This window comes from Fukomys damarensis, unplaced genomic scaffold, assembly GCF_012274545.1.
Source record: "Fukomys damarensis isolate Sample0158 unplaced genomic scaffold, DMR_v1.0_HiC HiC_scaffold_11, whole genome shotgun sequence".
Classification (NCBI taxonomy): Eukaryota; Metazoa; Chordata; class Mammalia; order Rodentia; family Bathyergidae; genus Fukomys; species Fukomys damarensis.
The window spans coordinates 10,214,291-10,234,409 of NW_022900923.1; the positions used below are offsets into that span (position 1 = coordinate 10,214,291).

The window sequence follows — 20,119 nt, forward strand, 5'->3', positions numbered from 1 at the left end:
AAACAAAAAGCCGCATATCAACCCCAAAAAAAAAAAAAAAAAAAAAAAAAGAAAGAAAAAAAAAGAAACAGAATGCCAAATAGAGAAGAACCAAATCATTAGGGAAAATATCTGATCCCAAGTTTCTAAAATAGTATTAAAAATGAAAGAAAAATACAAGTTATGAAGATGTATGATGCACTTCAATCCCAAGTCCCTGAAGAGCCCTGTCAGTATTCAGTACACAAGATCTGGTCAATTCTTGGTCCTACAGAAGGTATTTCAGAGTCATGTGCATAGAAAACACCCACACACACATATCACAAGAAAACTGGCTGAGATGTCTCTGCAAATGGAAGTTTTTATCGTATTTATTCCAGAGAAATAAACACTGTGCTGAGTAGAACGCATCATCATTTTCTACCTTTCTTTTATGATGGGTCGTAGAAGCATCCATTTCTTCCTCTCCTATATTATCAATTTGTGAAGTTGGACTGCAATTCATTCTCTCCTCTTCTTGCCTCTGCAGTCTGTCTGCTACAGCCTGGATAGCCTCTGTCCACTCTTCCCTATTAAAGTGAGTGAAATCTCCCATTAACAGAAGATGATGAATGGTTTTTAAAATTTTTACAAAATGTGAAATCAACACAAATACAGGATATTCCTCAATAGTTCCTCCTCTCTACCACTGCCAAAAATAAAACACAAAGTACATCATTATTACTTAAAACAATAATACTCATTTGTGTTTATTGGCTTGCATATCATTTTAATTATTTTTAATTCCTTTCTGCATTTCTCCTTCCATCTAGGACAATTTTTATTTTGTTTTAAAGAACACTCAGGTAGTTAGTGCAGGTGTACTAACAACAAATTTTACCAATCTCTGACAGGAAAAAACTGTAATGCAGTACTGGAGATTGAACCCAGATTCTTTGCATGGAGCTACTTCTTCAGCTATTTAAAAGAAAATCTTTTATGCTTTGAGTAAGTTGGTTAATTGCCCAAGCTGGGCTCAAACTTCCCAACTTCCTGCTTCAGATTCCCAGAATGTTGGGGTGTAGGCATGAGTTACCATGCTCAGCTTGAAAATATTTTTACTTTTGCTTAGAAAAGTTTCTTTTAGTGTTTACTTTCAATGCTTTAAAAATATCATTGCATTATCCCCAATTATTACTGTATTCCACGGCAATTTTTTTCTACTGTTGTGTCACCTTTTCAGTCTAACTAGCGCTTCTTTGAAAACGTGTATTCTTTCCCATTGGCTTTGGTTTTTAGCTGTCTAATGGGAATAAGAGTTTTCTCTACATTTTACCTTTTGGGATTTACAGGACTTCTGAATCTGTAGTTTGATCTTTAGTCCACTTAGAACGTTTTCAAACACTATCACTTCAAACGTTTTCTTCTTTTTCTCTCATGCCTCAGAAACCAACTGCATATCTGCATACCTTACTACATCATCTCTGTTTTACGTGCTGTTCTTATTTTTATTTTCTATCCTTTATCTCTGCATATTTCATTTTGGATATTCTGCTCTGATCTGTCTTTGAATTTACTGATTTTCCCAAATGTGAGGTCTAATTTACTATTAAAACCACCCATTAGCACTCATAAATATTTTATTCTAGTTTTAAATTTTTAATTTGGTTCATTTTTGTATTTTCCATGTGTCTGCAGAATATACCAGCCCTAACGTATTTAAATATACTAATCCACAGTTCTTTTATTCATTGATGGATAACTCCACTGATGAAGCCCATGAATCTGATTCTACTGTCTCTTTTCTCCTGTGGTTTTGGCCACCTTGTCATAAATCTCTGCATAAAGTTTTAGATGAGTCTTACAAACTGTTCATAAAAAAAATCATCTATTTGAAACCTAGTTAGCTATAATCTCTTGGAGAATATTTACAGTTGCTTTTAGCAGGGTCCTAAGAGATTAATAAAATCACATCAACCTAATCCAATTTCAGAACTGAAATGATTTAAGGTTGGACTTTAATTCTCCCATTTCATCCTTGCTTATATGGTATAGTCCTTTAAATTATGAACTCCCAAACAGAGTTTTACTGTGCCTTTTCTTTGGCAGGCCGTGGAATTCAAGAATATGACTCCTGTCTCTGGAAGCCCCTCAAAATCTCAAATCTTTACATCTCTGCCAAAAGTGCCAAGTATGACAGGGAAAAGAACACTGAATCTCTGAAGTTTTAGTTCCATGAAACTTTAGCTTTATTGCCTATCTGATGCCTTCTTTTTCATTTCTTTCTTTTGTAGTATTTTGTTGCCCTTTCCTAGTAGCCCATATTTAAACTACTGACCCAAATTGCAAATTCACTGTAATTGAGCAAAAAAGGAGAAATGCCTGCAAACACATACTGGGCCAAAAAGCAACCAATCTTCAAATTCCTAAGTAATATTAAAAATTCAATCAATTTTTTAACACAAAATGAGACCCCCCCCATACGAAACAAATTAAATTTTATATACTTAAAAAACAATTTTCACTAACTGTTCATTTACTTTCTAATGAATATTTAATTAAATATGTGTGCTTCTAAAGCTTCAATATGCAATGGCTTAGAAAGGATTTGTGGTCTGATGGGGGAAACTCTGTTACTGTGAACCAGTACAATAAAGTGCTGTAGAAAAAAATCATACAAGTATACACTAAGTACAGTGGTACTCTAACAAAAACAACGGTACCTTTGTGGTAACAACAAACCATGAGACAATTGGTAGAAGATGTACATCATGAGTTAGTGATCACCAAAAGGAAGAAAAGACAGTACGGAGTATTTCTGGCAGTAGGGGCAAACAGGAGAGAAAACTGTAGGTGATGGAACAGCACATGCAGAATTAGTACTTGGTGTAATTCAAAATAAAAACAGGAAGGGAAGGGAGAACATCTATGCACACACAAGATGTGTCTCTGGATGTGGGTGTCAGTGTAGTGGAATGGCTGTGACAGTACTCAGCTGTAAAAAAGAAAACCAACCTCAGCCAATAATGTGTGGGTGGCCATGTATAACATAATAAAATATATGCTAAAAATTGTAATTAACACTAAATAATTTTAACTATATTCACTAAAATCAGAAAAGCAAGTGTATCTGTCATCACAAAAAAATTGTAAGGTCGGCCTTAAAACAGAATTCACAGATGAAATTACTAGAAGAGACAAAATTTATTATTTACAGATCTAGGTCTGCAAAAGAATAAATATCTGGGGGCATATTACCCCAAAGTTGATGGTGTTAGGAGTTGGAGCCTCAGGCCAAGATGGTAGAGCCCTCATGAAAGGGATTAGTGTCCCTACAAAAGAAACCCTGCAGAACTTCTTTGCACTTTCCACTATGTGAGAAGCATCCTTCACAAACTAGAAAGAAGGCTCTCACTGCACACTGAATCTGCCAGCACCTTGGTCATAGAATTCCCAGCCCCTGAAACTGTAAGAAGAGCATGTGTATTGTTTGCAAGCTACCTAGTTCATGATATTTTGTTATAGTAACCTGAAAGGACTGAAAAATTTCATTTATACAGCTAAAAAAAAAAAAAAAAACCCAAAAAACAAAGGCTTAGATATAAACTTAGGAAAGGATGCGAAAAGACTTGTACCATAAAAAGTACAAAATGCTAGTAAAAAAATAAAGGCAGCATAAATAAATGGAGAGACATTCTATGTTCGTGGGACTAAAAGATTTAATATTGTTAAGGTGTCAACGCTACCCAAAGTGATCAACAGAGCCAATACAATTCCTATCAAAATCCAAATACTATTTCTGCAGAAATAGTAAAAAGCAATCCTAAAATTCATACAGAATCACAAAGGATCCTCAATTGTCAAAAAAAATCTTGAGATGAGCAAAGCTGAAGGCAACATACTCCCTGACTTAAAAACACATTTTAAAGCTACAATAAGCAAAACAACATAGTACTGTATAATGACACAGGCCGATGGAACAGAATACAGAGGTGAGAAATAAAATTATGCACGTGTGATCAAATGATCTACCACAAGAGTGCCGCAACTGTACAATGCAGAAAAGACAGTGTCTTTAACGAGTGGTGCTGGGAAAACTGGGAATAGACATGCCAAAGAATGAACTTTGCACCTTATTTTAGATCACACATAAAAAGATTTAAATATTAGACCTGGAACTATGAAACTCCTAGAAGTAAAACAGAAGAACTAATGACATTGGTTTTAGCAACTATTTCTTGATTATGACATAAAAAATACAGTCAACAAAAGCAAATACAGACAAGTCAACCAAACAACTTCTGTGTAGCAAGGGAAACACAGAACAAGGAAAGAAAATGTAAGGAATAAGAGAAGATTATTTGAAAAAATTATGTGTGCATATGTGTGTGTGTGTGTGTGTGTGTGTACGTACATACCTTAAATATATAAGGAACTTCTAAAACGCAATAGCAAAAAAAAAATGTTTTTAAATAGATACAAGACTTAAATAGATGTTTCTCAAAAGAAGACATACAATGACCCACAGGTATGTGTAAAAATGTTCAGCAGTACTATTATCAGGAAATGCCACGTCAAAAACCACACTGAGGGCCGGGGATTTAGCTCAGTGGTTCGGTGGCCTGCCTTGCAAGAGCAAGGACCCGAGTTCAATCCCCGGTACCAAAAAAAAAAAAAACCAAGAAAACACACTGAGACACACTAAGACAGACATTATAAAATGAAATAAAATTAAAAATAACAAGTGTTAGTGGGGATGTGAAGAAACAGAAATGCTGTGTAACACTAGTGAGAAGGCAAAATGCTACAGTTGCTATTGAAATTAGTATGAAGGTTGTTCAAATAATTAAAAATAAAACTACCATATGAACCGGCTATCTCACTCTGGGTATTTAGCAAAAAAAAAAAAATTGAAATGGATTTTTCAGACATTTGCTTTTCCATGTTCAGTGCAGAACTATTAAAAATAGTCAAGAGATGAAAACAAAGTGTGTAGTAACTGATGAATGGACAAGGAACACATGACATTCACATACAATGCAACATTCTCCAGCCTTAACCAAAGAAATCCTATCACTTGAGACAACATGGAGGGAACTGAATATCATCATTACGTTAATGAAGGAAGCCAGGAACGAGAACCACATGATTCTACACGTGGAATCTGAACGAGGTGACAGTGGAGCGGTGATGAGCAGAAGCCAGCGACAGCAGGGAGGAGGCAGGGATAGGAAAAGGCTGATAACCAGGTTCTGGGTTATACTTCGAAAAAAAGTCAGACGCTCTCGTGTGCTAGAATACAGCAGGGTGACCACAGGCAAGAATCATGCATTGTACATTTTTGAAAGGTACAAGAAAGGATTTTGAAAGTTTTACCTTAAGGAGATGATAAGTGCTTGAGGAACTATGGATGTTTAACCTCATTTAAGAATTACACAATTTACACATGCACTGAAATATGACACGTTTATCCCAGTAGTGTATGTGATTTTTACATTTTAACTTATCAGTTAAATTTAATTTAAAAAGGAAAATGCAATAGAATAGCTAAGAACGATCTGATATAAAATACAGGAAGTGGTGCTAAGTTTTACAAAGCTTCTCTAATTAAAGCCATGTGGTATTTGTGCTAGAATGACAGAGCAAGGCAAAAAATTAAAACCTAAAAGCCCGAGTATTTATATATACAGCCTATAATTTGTGAGAAAAGAATGGACTGTTGAGTAAGAGCTGAGACAACAGGCTCGCTAGTTAGAAAAAGTAGCCCAATCTTATGCACTGAAATAAATGGAAGATAAAGCTGTACACTTAGTTAAAAGCATGGAAGGATTTTAGATTAGGAGCAACACTGAAAATGGAGACTTTCTGTAACTCTCACTTAGGCCTCCTTACGTCTTTGCTGACATTAAAGTTATATAAAGTCTCCAAACACCAGATTCTAGATGAATATAGAATACACTCCAGTGACAAAAATAAATATGCTGTTTTTCATTTTTGCTAAAATTGCATCTTCTATTTTCTTCTAGTCATAAATACAAATGAAAACTGATTGTTCAGAAGTAGTGTGGTATTATTATAGAAATAGCAAAGGATAAAATCTGGCAGAAATCCAGCTTTGTAAACACAAATGGCAAAATGAGTCATGCTTCAATGAGATGCCATAAATCCACTAAAAGAATGCTATTTTCAAAGAACATATATCGACACGAGAAAGCTCCATTCATTCACTCAACAAATACAGTACTGGGCTCTGGACCACATGTGAAGACAAAAAACAAACACATACCCACAGCAAGGAAGACATGATCCTTGCTACCAAGAAGTTTACTGTCTATCGCTTCTCAGTCTTTTGGCTGAGATCAAGTAAGAAGTTTACAGTCTAGAGAGAAAGTTTTACAGTCACTTGGTATGAAAGGCATAAGATTTGTTAAGAATATAGCTAGAGGATCTACTTACACTACATTAGTCAAAGAAAGTTCTGTAGAAGAAGTGCTATTTAAGCTCCTATGCGAAAGATACTAGAACTCAGCCCAACTATGGTTATGGGGGAAGAGAGGAGCAGACTGAAGACTCAGTCTATGAAAAGGCCCATGAGTGATGATGCAGAACTGTAACGAGACTCGAGCAGGAGCGTGGAGGAGGACACACAAAACTGTATGTACACTAAAGACACAGACCCATCAGCGAAGGATAAGGCTGGAAGTTCACACAAGAAAGTATCACTTTCAACCTTTGGTTAGAGTAACTGCAGATAACAGTTTACTGATCAAAAAGCTTTATTGAAGTAATAGTTTAGGGCTGGAATTATCAGTAGTAGAGCACAACTTCCATCACCACAACACAAAGCAAAGAAGAAAAAACAAACAAACAAAAACTAAGCCAGGATTTCTTTATATTCTACCGATATAGCTGGTAAGCCATGTACTAATTAGTATTGCTGCTCTTGTCTGCAGTGATGGCAGTCAATGCCCAGCAATCCTATTTCCTTTCCCCACAGAGCTGACACCAAATCTCAGAACACTTTTCAACATAACATTTCTAGCAGCCACTTGCAATTGTAAGGGCAAACCCGTTGAAACCTTTGCTATTACTTTTGTCTCAGAATTTAAAAAATGAATACAAGCAATCCTATAATTTTTTAAAAATGTAGTCTGATTGTAAAATTGTCTTTTTATTTATTTATTTTTTTTGGTACCGGGGATTGAACTCTGGTCCTTGTGCTTGCAAGGCAGGAGGCAGAACCACTGAGCTAAATCCCCAGCCCATAAAATTGTCTTTTTAAATTTGTGTTTAAATCTGTAAACATTTTGTTTGCTCATACCAGAAACTATTAAGAAATATAGCATTTTGCAAATATATTTCCGTATATGTATTGATAATAAAGTTAGTTACAAATACATCTTTAGATTGATTTTTGCTTTTTTCATAAAATGGAAAAAAAAGTCTCTTACCTTTCCTCTGGAGTATCTACATGAAATGTTCTTTCTATAACAGTGGTCCACTGGAGACATCTGATAATAAATGTGTTTGGCTTTGGTCGTTCTGTTTTCATTAACTGGCATTCTAGAAATAAAATATCTCTTTAAATATACATATTTTGAAATCACGAAGTAAATAGTTTAGAACTATAGAATTCCATTCCAAACAAAACAAAGCAACCACCTCACAGCTTTCTATGGATCTCCACTCACATTATCCACAAACTGACCTACTATTCTTTTCCAATTCACTGTCATCCTGGCTAGTTCAACTTAACTGGACCATGTAGTTTTCCTGAATTTATCTTACTCTTTCCTCTATGTATGCCTTAGTTCCAGCTGTTTCTGCTATCTTTAATGTCTTCTATTTATTTCATTCCATTTATATGCAATCTCCAACAGTCCAAATTAAGACCCATCCTTTAAGGTCCACAATGAATTCTAATCCTTCCATGAAGCTTTTTATACTACCTGGTCCCAGACTAGCCACTCCCACCCTCATTTTTCATTACTTATTAAATGTGTCCCTGGTTTGTTTTGTTTTTTAAACTCAGCACCAGTCTTGCAATGTTGTGTACCATTCTAAGACGTTATCCTTTATCCCTACCTACATTATAAAGCCCTTTTATATAAAAGATTGCCTTTAACTCTTAGTATACACAACCATTAGAGGTGGTCAGTCAAAAGGGATTAAATTTTGTCAAGCAACATGTACAAATATTTGAAAGAAAAATTGTGCAGCAGTTCAAAGTATGGATTCTGATATCAAGGTACCTGGATTTTTGTTTTTCTAACATTAATTATACAAACTTATGAAAGTAATCTCTGGTCTTCAACAGCTAAATGGGAAACTAATAGTACCTACGTCAGAACTGGCATAAAGATTAATAAATCCATCTAATAGCAAAATATATAACATAACAAGCATTCATGAGCACTAGCTATTATTATAGCATGTACGTAAAGGAGAGGGGTGTAGATACCAAGAAAGAGTTGGGCTGTCTATTGACACTGTGCTTTGGAAATAAACTAATTTTACTCGTAGATGGCACATTCATCAGTGCTTATCTGCTTTGCCTGTTCATCAATACTAACAAATACAAAGGACCCTTGACTTACAAACTCAATTGGTTCCCAAAGGCTGGTTGTAACTCAAATCGGTTAATACAGGTGAGATCTGGATGTTTACCTGGGTACATACTACAGCTAACAAGAGGAAGATGAATCTTCCATTAGCCTAATCAACCCAAGTTGTTCACACATCAGGCCAGTCATAACTTGAGAATCAATTGTATCCACTACCATTTCTACGTCATTAAGGCCCACATCATTATTCACATCAGATTAATTCTTTGACTCCTTACATTGAAAGAGATCATTCACCTAAGGTTCTTTTCTTAATTTTTTCATGCTTTTATCCATCATCCTTCAATTAATCAACATCAAAATCCAAGCTTCATCCTATCCTGAGTCTTAATTTTCAGACATACATGTCAGGGGTTAGGGAGGTAGTTCAGTGACAGAGCACATACTTAGGACGTGCAAGGGCCTAAGTACAATCTCCAGCATTTAACGAAAAAGCAAGACACGGGTCTAAATATACAGTAGGCATTTCTATATTGTTGAATTACTAAAACCAACTCAGTATCCCTTAAATCCATTCCTCCTCCTGGCAGAGTGATCTTCCTTTTTCACAATAGTAAGACTTTGCTTTATTTGGTTTTCCCACTGAGACAATCCTACTTCAAATTTTCAGTGTTTAATGGCTAATTGTTCCCAGCTGTCCCATCAGAATCTTCCTACTCAGAGATGCTGACAGGCTGCCCAAGTTACTTAAAGATAGAAACTGTATTCTAGGAGGCATCTGGACATATCCCAAAATGAACTCCTGATCTCTCCCACCCATGCTCCCTCTGCCAACTGCTACCATAGCTTTCTCCATTTCATATGATGACACCATCTTTTCAACTGCTCAAGCTAAAAACCTTAGAGTTATGCTGCAGGCCTCTCTTACATTTCACCCACTCCTTCTAGATATCCTGTTGGATCTACTTTCAAAGCATTTCCAGTTTCTGATTACTAACTCAGTCTAAGCTGTCATCATTTCCCAAAGCCTCAGAAGAGCTCTCTCCTGGCACTGTAATTCGTTCTCAACACAATAGCTGGAGATCTTCTTAAAATGAACATTTTCAAAAAAACTTTGCAACATTTCAGTTCACTAAGAACAATGAAAGCCTCAAAACGATCAGGGATCCTCCTAACCCACAGTGTCTGCCTTCTTTCCCTAGCACTCTCTCGTCTCTGCATTCCACAATGCACTTCACCCCTTTGCTTAGGGCCTTTGTCAAGTTTGCCCTCTGCCTGGCATCCTTTTCCTTGCCCTCATATATCACCATAGGTATCTTCCTCCTTTCCTTCAAGTTTTCGATCAAATGTAATCTTCATAATGAAGCCTACCTTGGCCACTCTTTTTAATGCTACAATCCACATCTAGGATCATAAAATTTCTTTCATGGGTTCTACTACTGATTTCCCGTAGCATGTTATCATCTGTTAAGTGTGTATTTCCTCAACTAGAATGTAAGGTCACTGGCGTATTCTCAGTGCCTGACATCAGCAGCAGTAGTTTCCAGATGATGAATTCTGAGAGTAAAACTTCAAGGTAATTCTGATGCCATGTGAAAGGAGAAAATATCTTTCCTATGTAGACAAAAAGAGACAAGGTTTACTGGATGAGTAAACATTGGCTCTGGGTTATTCAGTTTAGTGACTGAGTAGGAGAGAAGACAGGGTAAAATTAGGGCACAGATACAGCTGGGTATCAATGCAAGTGGAAAGTGGTAGAAATTAGTTTTTCATTGTTTCTATTTTTTTCCAATTAATTAGGATGTGAAGTCATCAGTTTAAAACACAGTTGAAAAAGTATGCATTGGAACTTTGAAAATAAAGAAGATACCAAATACAGCTGTAAGAAAATAAAACAATACACAGATAAAGTAAATATATCCTGACTGCTAGTACTGAGGGCACACTTGAATTTAAGGGCCAAAAATTAAAGTAATACCAGAGAGCATGTCTGTGTATTCCTCCCCAGGTATACATGGTTGTGTGGGTGCAGCTGAGGAACACAGGGAATACGATTTCAGCCAGGCTGCATTTTAAGCAATTTAGGTTTGTCAGAGCAAAAAGGTAGAGAAGAGGAGAGGATGCAAGGAAAGACAGGGATTCAAATAATCAACTAAGAAACTTGAGATGTCTTTGGAGCAGATGTGATACAGAAAATGTGATATTTATATACAATGGAATACTACTCTGTCTTAAAGAAGGATATTTGTAGGAAAATAGATAAATCTTGAGACCATATTGTTAAATGAAATAAATCAGACACACAAGCTTAAATATCAACTCGTTTCTCATATATGAGAAACCCAGAATATAATCAAAAAGCAAAATAAAAGCTAGATAATAGAATCTTTTGCAAATGAGAAGGTAACCAGGAGCGGGAGGGGAAGAGAATTTTAAAAATTAAGATTTGTTAGATGCACGTACCAACTCCTCATGAGGAATGTAATTGTTATGTACTAGAAATGTGCAGTAATTAAAAAATGTGTTTGGAGGGAAGGGATAATCTGGTGGCATGTAAAAGGTACTGACAGATCATAAAGATCAATTATATCATAGTTTTAAGCCTTGTACAACACATTTTTTAAATTTTAAAATTTAACAACTGCTTAGTATGCCAATTTACACTACTTGAAACATTAAAGTATTAAAATACCAAAGACATCATACCAATTTACACCAATACAGGGTCCAATTTTCTGTCTTATTGTGCCTAGCAGTCTTATCTTACTCTTTCTGATTTTCCTCCTTGCAAAACTTCAACTAAAGTTCTAGGCAGTAGTTTACTACTGGTGTCTTGGTAGAGAGCAATTCTGGTGGCAGATGTGCTCGGTGATCACTAAGTGTAAGGCACTGTGTCCACTGAATGTCTCCTAAATGTTACTTATTTAATCTAACAAAAAACCTAAAGAGTATTATTAATGCCATGACCCTCCATTTTATAAATGAACAAATTTACAAGACTCCAGCCAAATAACTGGACCCAAATACATAGCTTGTGAAAAACTGTGTAAGGATTTATTCCAGGGCTATCTGAACCCAAATCACATGCTCTTCTGAAAAGAATAAATGCTAGAAAAACTGCTCTTAGAGGTCAGTGATCATCTGTCAAAGCAATGGGACGGTCAAGTCCCTCCTCTAACTCGTCCCCCACCCTCTCTGCGATTAGACCTGCTGCCACTGATGAAAGCTTTTCTTCTAAAAGGAAGTCCAGGACAATGTCCACCTGATGACAGTGTTTGAGAGTTGTGAGAACCCCAATGTGTTGCTCCTGGCTCTGATCCTGCACAGGGATGCACTGGAATAAGGACTGTCCCCCAGCAGGATTCCAATCTGTAACATTTTCTGTCTGTCTAGGTGGGAGTATAGGGGGAGGTTTTTCAGAATTAGCTGACAGAAAAGAAGGCATTAGACTCTTTGAGCTCTTTCACTACAAAGTCACACACCCTGCAACTTGCACGAATTCAGTTCCACGTTTCTAGTTATTTTTGTCTAAACCAATATATTACTCAGAGATAACATAACTTTTCTTTTTGTAACAGGGATCAAACTCAGGATCTTGTGCTTGCAAGGAGGGTAGCAGAACCAATGAGCTAAATCCCTGGGAATAGGAGAGAAAACAAGCTCTTACATTTCATTTCATAACATAAGGGATTCAATAAATGAGAATTGTTAAGATTGATTTATTAACATTATTTCTTCTCAATAAGATGTTTTTCACTTTGTGACCAATGTTCAAAAATCTGATATTTTAATTATCATAAACCTTACTACTTTGTTATTTGCATGGAATACTATATGTGAGCTTAAACTGAATTTGAAATGATGACACGTTAATGTGAACTTCTAACATATTTTAGTGAATACAGTCATTACAGATAACTGTTTGCCAAAAGCACATTTTTCAGAGCCAGTGTTTTCCACACTAACATTTTTCTTTTGTCTACCCACCAAATCCTGCCTCTCACAAAACAAATGAATACCTTCAAAGTCTTTTAGAATAACTGTTCTCTGCATATTCTCTGCAAATATGAAATTTTAAATTTTAAAGCAAATTTCACTTTGAAACTACAAAAGGACACAAGCATTTACCAAGAGAAAATATTAAGAGGTATACAACATCTAATGGACTCAATGTGGTGTTAGGCACGCTGGCTTCTTGTTTTGTTTTGCAGTACAGTAGCTACAGCCTTTAAAAACAAGTGGTAAAATGTATGTAATATAGTTCACCACTTTGATCATTTTAAGTGTTCAGTTTTTTAAATAAACTCATCCTGTTTTGTAGACAAATTGTTTTTCAACCTATTATTTACTTTCATTTATGCACCATCCATACGCAATACAAAAGAATTCATAAATAAGAAAGAAAAACAGAACACAAAAACCAAAACTAACTCCCAAAACAAAACAAAACCCCTCAGAGGTCCCCCACAGTTAATGTTTTAATGTACATTGTTTTACCTCTTTACTATTTTATAAAAAATGAGATTATAATTAACTATATAATATGCTGTGGATACATTTCATGTAGATTCATGTCATATTTAATTGTGACATAAAACTCCATTGGACTCCTATACCAGAGTACACTGAGCAGTGTGCTAATATATGAAATTGTCATTATAACCAATGTTTATAATATAATGGTTATAATAAAATGCATGAAACAGAGATGAACTACTTAGATATAACAGGATAACAGCTAACCATTCCATTATATGACATGCCAGTGGATAACACATTAAAATCTAAAAAATAATCATGAGTTCTATTTTTATTAACAAAAAGTAATTTATATTTGAAGCTGGATGAAGCTGGGATAATGAAATTTTAAAACAAGCCAAAAAAGAATGCATTTTAGATTGAAAATTCTTTTAAGGGCTTTATTATTTCATTACCTAGTACTATGCCTATACAAAATCAGTCTTAAGTAAATGGAATCATTCGTACTGGCTCAATTTTGTAATGATTCTATGCCTTGGCTAATTGAAGTTACACTAAAAAAAAAAAACAAAGTGAGCCGGGGATTTAGCTCAGTGGTGCTGTCACTTGCATTGCAAACACGAGGATCCAAGTTCAATTCCCTGTAACAAAAAAAAAAAGGAAAAAGGTAAACAAAGTCAGGTGGTAGATGCCTGTAATACCAGTACTCAAGAAGCTGAGGCCAACCTGGGCTACACAGTAAATTCAAGGCCAGCTGGAACTATACAGTCAGACACTGTCTCAAAAAACAAATAATCAACAAACATTTCTTTTCATTTAAAATCTAAACAGCAATCTAACTCCAGTAATACAACTGATTCGGGCAAAGATCATCTAGGGATGCTAGAATCATTACATTAAATAACTAAAAATTGAATAGGGCATGCCGACATGTCACCCCACATATTAGATGCCAACCACAAGGGGGAAACTAAATTTCATAATGAAGAATGAAGTTATTGTCACCTGAAACCAAAGAAGAAAAACAACATCACTAACATTTGGTCAAGCCAATATTCAGTACTTCCTGACACGATGCAACACGAAGTACAGAGACTCACCAGAAATACCGAATGTGAAGATAATGGAATCCTAAGATCTTAACTTCTATTTTATAACAAATGCAAAGTTAGAGGAAAAAGTTAAATGATATCTGTAGAAATAGATTCCAGAAGAGAAGACTTTCTATAGACCATCTAGCCTTGTCTCCTTAGAAAGTGAATGTACCCAAAAGAGGGGAAAAGAAGGTGGTAAGACAGAACACAGAACTCTGCTAAGCTAGAAGAGACTTAAAAGATCTAGCAATGCAACAACCAAAAGAAAACTGTTGTTCTTCATGTGTTATGGTTTAAACAAAGTGTAAAAGATATTTTTGTAGGCAACAATGGGAAAATATGAAAATGAATGCTTATTAGATAGCACTGAAAACTTTCTAAGTATCATTAGGTATGATTATGCAGAAAAAGCTCATTTTAGAGACATTCATACTGAAGAACTGTGGGATATAGATCCCATGAAATAATAATTTAAATATTAAAACAAAGTGATGATGTAAATATAGTAAGATGTTAACTGTTAAAACTAGGCAGTATATGAGAATTCGATGAGCTATTTTCTCTACTTATCTGTATGTTTAAAATTTTTTATTATTAAAAAAATGAAAACTTCCTCTATAAATAATACTAAATTCAAAGTTTATACCAAAATAAACTAGAGAAGGCTTAATATATTGAACGTAGAGGTTATTTTAACATAAAATACATAACCTATCTAAAAAAGAGATACACTAAAGTCATGTTAAGTCAGAATATTATCACTGGGCAGTGAAGTTCAAATGCGAAATTGTCAGAGGAATCAGTTTATTTTATACTGACCTTACTTTACACTTTAAATGCCTCACTTCCTTTGGCAAAGATGGGACTTACACTCGCACGTCTTCAAAGTGTTCCTTTCATGGGCACCACAGTGACACGAACGATTTCTATACATGATGCAGACTCAGAGTCCATCTTTAAGGAGCCTGTCCTGAGTGCTGCTGCTTCTCTAACTGGCCGAATGATCCTCAAGAGTGACCTCTGTTACCTACTCGCTAATCACTGAGCAAAACTGTGGTTTTCACTCACCATTCTCTTTCTCCTCAGATATTTTTCTCGTTCTCACCTTCCTTTCTTCATTACATTTTATGCTCTGGTCTCCTTATCCTTTGAATCAAGCCACACTCTCCGCTGACTTCGGTGAGGCTGACTTGCCTGATTTTACTACCACCTCTGACCATTCATTAGTCTTTCTTAATGCCTCTCTTGCAAAAGGAGTTCTCCCTGAAGCTCAGACCTTACGGTTATGTTACTCTCTCCCTAGTGAATTCAGAAATTAAACAAATTATATGTATGCCATGCAAAGCCTAAATATCACAGACAAAAGTGAACCGAGTTACTTTTTTCTATAGAGCTTACGTTTTATTGAGGGGATGGGTAGAATAAGCAGTGAACAAATGAAACAATCTCTAACATCTTAGGTGTTTATACACACTGTACTCTGAACAAAAATTAGGAAGGGAAACAAGTGAGTGAGGGTGGTGGTGGAGCTATTTTAGAAAGACTAGACAGGAAAGGTGTGCTTTAATGAAAATAAGGCCAACGCGGATCCTTGGGGGAAGAATGATCTGAGAAGAATAACGTAAGAGCAGTGACCTCATGGAGGAACTCATGTTCAACAAATGGCAAGGAGCCCAGGGTGCTAGAGTGAAGTAAGAAAAAGTAAGAGATGAGATGAGATGAGAAAAACCCTCAGCAAGTGAACATTTATTATTAAGTACTGGCCAATTCTAAAACTGTACATAAAGGCAAGAAATATAATTTTTTTTTCAGGTGGTGCTAGGTATTGTAACCAGGGTTTGGCAAATGCCAGGCAAGCACTCTACCACTGCATGTTACCTCTAAGTACAACTAAGATTCTTTTTTATTTTATGAAAAAACAAAACAAATTTTCATAACCAAATAAGAGAACAATAATAGTTACTACACTTGGCATTGTTATCTTCAAACTACTTGCTTAGTGCAAGACATAAATCGAAAAGAGTCTTCCAAAAACAGAAGCAGATCCCAACTTTCTTTTCAGTGAAGTAAGATAAACTTTGACAGAGAAGCAGAGTTGGTAAGGGCTCTGGTTTTAATAGAGGGAGGCTACGCTGCATATGCCAGTCACTTTTCCCCTGATGTCTGATGACTCCAAACCTACTCCTCTAGTCTCAGCCCTTCCCATGAATCCCATGTGGCACAACTGAAGTCTCTCTACGAGGCGTGTCATATTCTTACCTTTTTCCCAACACATCCAGCACACGTGCGTGTGTGCGCACACACACACACACACACACACACACACACACGTATGCATGTGTTTTAATCATCCAAGCTCAAAATTCCCATGCCAACAAAGTTTTCCTACTCATTTTGTTTCTGTATCATTTTCCTAATCACCCAAGAAACACTTTCCTCAGTCATATTTGACTCATACTCTCCTTCAATCCACACGGCCAGCTAGCAACATCCGTGTTAGCAGTTCTTCTGTGATGTCTTTTGCAACCATCCCTTCTTTTCACTGCTGGCATCCAAGATGGGAACTTACAACCAAAATCTGGATTGCAGAAATGGCCTCCCAGATGGTCCTCTCTCTCCAGCCTTCTGCCTCTCCAAGTTGTCCTACATACTACTAGCCAGATTAGTCTTGCTCAAATTCTTTTTCCATGTATCGTTCTCCTCCTCAAAAAATATTCTACTTCCTGCAACAGAGTTTGAACTCCTTGACTTTCAAAGCTATTCATAATCAAGTATATGTATGTTCATATTTTTAAAATAAGTTCCAATACACAATTTGAAAAAAGATTCAAACTTTAATTGCATTCTTGATTTCAGAGCAACAGCTTTCACATTTAAATGAAACTTTCTTTCCCTAGGTAGATTAGATTTATAAAGAATTTTGTCCTCTTTGGAGAAAAACAAAGTAAAAAGTAGGCCCAGAATACACAGTAAAGCATACTACTATCCAAATAAACAATGAATTTTGGAAGATTATAAACAACCAAACCAAGCAATTTCATTAAAATTATAGGATAGATAAACTGTCATTATTAAAATCTGATCTTTCCAGAAAACACCCTCCAATGGCTTTCAACTTTAAAAAAGTACATTTTTTTTCTTTTTATTCAAGGAATTGTAACTTTAAATAAAGTTTAAAAGGTTTCAACCACAGCCACAAGGATGTTGCTGGGTCTTTACTAAAGAAAGGGGAGGGGAGGGAGGGGAGGGAGGGGAAGGTAGGGGAGAGGAGAGGGGAGGGAAGAACAAAACACTTTATTTTAAAATCTGGTTTAACTGATACACAGTAGCACCAAGCTAACTAAAGAGACTCCTTAAAATAACCAGCTCATTTATTCATTTCCATAAGAACAGGGAAAGACATATAATTTTAGATCTTTGCCAATTTAGTTCAGTAGCGATATTCTGCTTTCTAGTATATCTTCAAAACTTTATTGTTATAATAATAATAGTAAAAATATTTTTAGAATATTATCAGTTGCTACATCACAACATTAAGATTTCACATAAAATATTTCTCATTTAATATTCTCAAAATTCTAAAGTATTTTCATTATTTCTGGTTCATAAAATTAAGAAAAATGAAGCTATTTGATTTTTAAGTTATTTGTTCAAAATTATCAAGCCATTACAGAGGTAAAACTTGAGCCTCACATCCAGGATATTTACCTCTAAATTTTTAGCTCTTCTTCTTTTTTTAATCTGTTTTAGAAATGTTGGTTGATTACAACAAAGGAAATAAAGTTTATTTCTTTATAAAGAGCTTTATATATTTCACTTGCAGGTTTCAGGCAAACGGATAGAAACGAGTCACATACAGATTATTAAAATATGCTTTCCCCAAAGAAAACTGACCAAGCCCAGTATTTAGTATTCATGTAGTAAAAATAAATGTCACCTACCTTGAGAATATGACATTTAAAAGCAACAATAAGATTGCAGAAATTCTAAGTGATACATAACAAGTCAAGGAATACTACTGTAAGGATTTCATTACAGAAATTACATTTGGGAAACATCATTATCAGATTATTCACACAAGATTGAGAGAATATTTAAAATATTTATTGGCCAAAATGTTAAAAACCTTGTTTTCATGAATTAACATATGGCCAGAACTGTCTGGAGTCTGATAACTAAGTTATACCGGTTGTCGGTCAGTCTAAGCAAACTTTGCTTATGCTTCAGCCATAATAAAATTCTAAGTCAAGAAACTGTAATAGCGTTCTATGATCTCTAAAATTTCAAAGAATTTATGAAGTAAACATAGTACATTTTAATAAAATACCCTATTTCCATGGGACTACTGTGAAGTTCAAAGGAAATAATGCATATGAAGTAATGATATAAAGAGGGAAGTAGTTATTTTAAATTACCTTATAAGACTATCATATAGAAATAGAAACTTTAACAGTGTGCTTCTGGAAGCAGTAACTGCTGCTGGTTGGATGATTCAATTATCATGAACTATTCTGGCATGTTTCAAAGCACTGCCATTTTAAAACATAAAAAATGTCTAAAAATGCAACCATAGTAATAGATGCTGAGTGCATGGGCTGGGGGATGAGGGAGAAAAACAATGACAAATTGGTCCAAAAGGACACTGAGACTTCATAGTTGGAAGACTATTGTGCTAACAATTAGTAACAGAGGAAGCGGAGCACAAAACAAATGAATGAAAAAGGCTGAACTTGCAATGAAAGACCTTATTATAGTGCAGAAACATTATTGTAAAAAGGGGGCAATGTACTCTCCTCTATAAAATTTCCAAACAGGCACCCTTGTCTCTTTTCTCTTCCCCTGCATTTCATTTTTTCATTAGCATCTGCTTATGTATTATTTTCAACCTAACAGAGATTCGCTATATCTCTTCTAAATTCCAAGATCTAGGGGTCCTTTCCTCCACTCTTGGCCTCAGGCCTCATCTGAATTTTACCTAGCATATAAGAAAGGCTTCAAAATTAACATAAAGATATAGAGGTAGGCAAGAAGGCAGTGATTTAGCATTAAGAACTGTCAGGAAGCAACAAGACATGTCCCCCAAGTCTAATTTGTTTAAAATGCAATGAGTACATGGATATTTATCACAAATATCCAGACGATCCTGTCTCCAAAATTTAGTGCTTGCCCACAGCTTCTTTGATATAATAAGAAGAGCAATTATGAAACCTTCATACACTAGTGATTCTTCTACATTAAGCTTCAGTTTTCTCAAATGCAGGTAGCCAAAAGCTCTGAAGTATTTCTCCACATACTAGGAAGAAATGTCAAGACTTGATTCATAGCACTGACAAACCAGCGCAGACGCACAGAAAGCCCACACCTTCTGAACTGCCCTCACCAGAACAACCTGTTCCATCAGGCCCTAAGGTGTTAGAATTGCTGTCATCGGCTGTTTGGCCTGAAAAAGCACTGCCTTGAAGCCTAAATATTACAGGTTTATTAGACTGCAGCTCCACCACTTAAAAGATGCATCACCATTGGGAAATTTCATGAGCAGAGATTTTACAAGTGTAACAGATTATTTACCTGCAAGAATGTTAAAAAGACTGACAATATATGTGTACCATGCATAGCACAACAAGCTGTAATTTATTATTACTTATCAAAAGACAAGATTCAAGAAACCATCTATTACTGATAAGTCAACCATTAAATTTTAGAAAATCAACAAACTTCAGAAATTTCTCAGTCTAACTTCATCACTCAATACAGACAAATTCTGATCCTGAGGGTGGTTAAAATTACATAATAAATTTCTGTGAAATAATCCAGCCACCAGGCTGACACAGTAGGAATCCACTACTAATCCACTGTGCATAGCACTCAGCAAACCTCTAAGTTTCTGTAGGTGGTAACTACATATTACTTGAAAACAGATGTCTCTGACCCTAGATATGATGAAATGTATTCAAGCTAAATATAAGATGAGAATTCAAATCGCTGTTTTGATATTTACTTGCCTTGAAACTCTAGGATAGTTTT

General features: G+C 35.5%; 1 protein-coding gene across 5 annotated transcripts in view; it reads right to left on the reverse strand.

Moving 5' to 3' along the window:
- Positions 1-20,119, reverse strand: part of Akt3 (AKT serine/threonine kinase 3) — a 265,681-nt gene that overhangs the window by 101,063 nt on the left and 144,499 nt on the right. For 4 of the 5 annotated variants that reach the window (XM_010642597.3, XM_010642598.3, XM_010642602.2 and 1 more), the window contains 2 exons: positions 7,410-7,521; positions 404-548 (listed from right to left, as the gene is read on the reverse strand). In XM_010642597.3, coding sequence (XP_010640899.1) covers positions 404-548; positions 7,410-7,521 — 257 coding nt within the window. Of the gene's footprint in view, positions 1-403; positions 549-7,409; positions 7,522-9,893; positions 10,087-20,119 lie in introns of those variants that run through there. The other variant, XM_010642600.3, reaches the window with a different exon arrangement.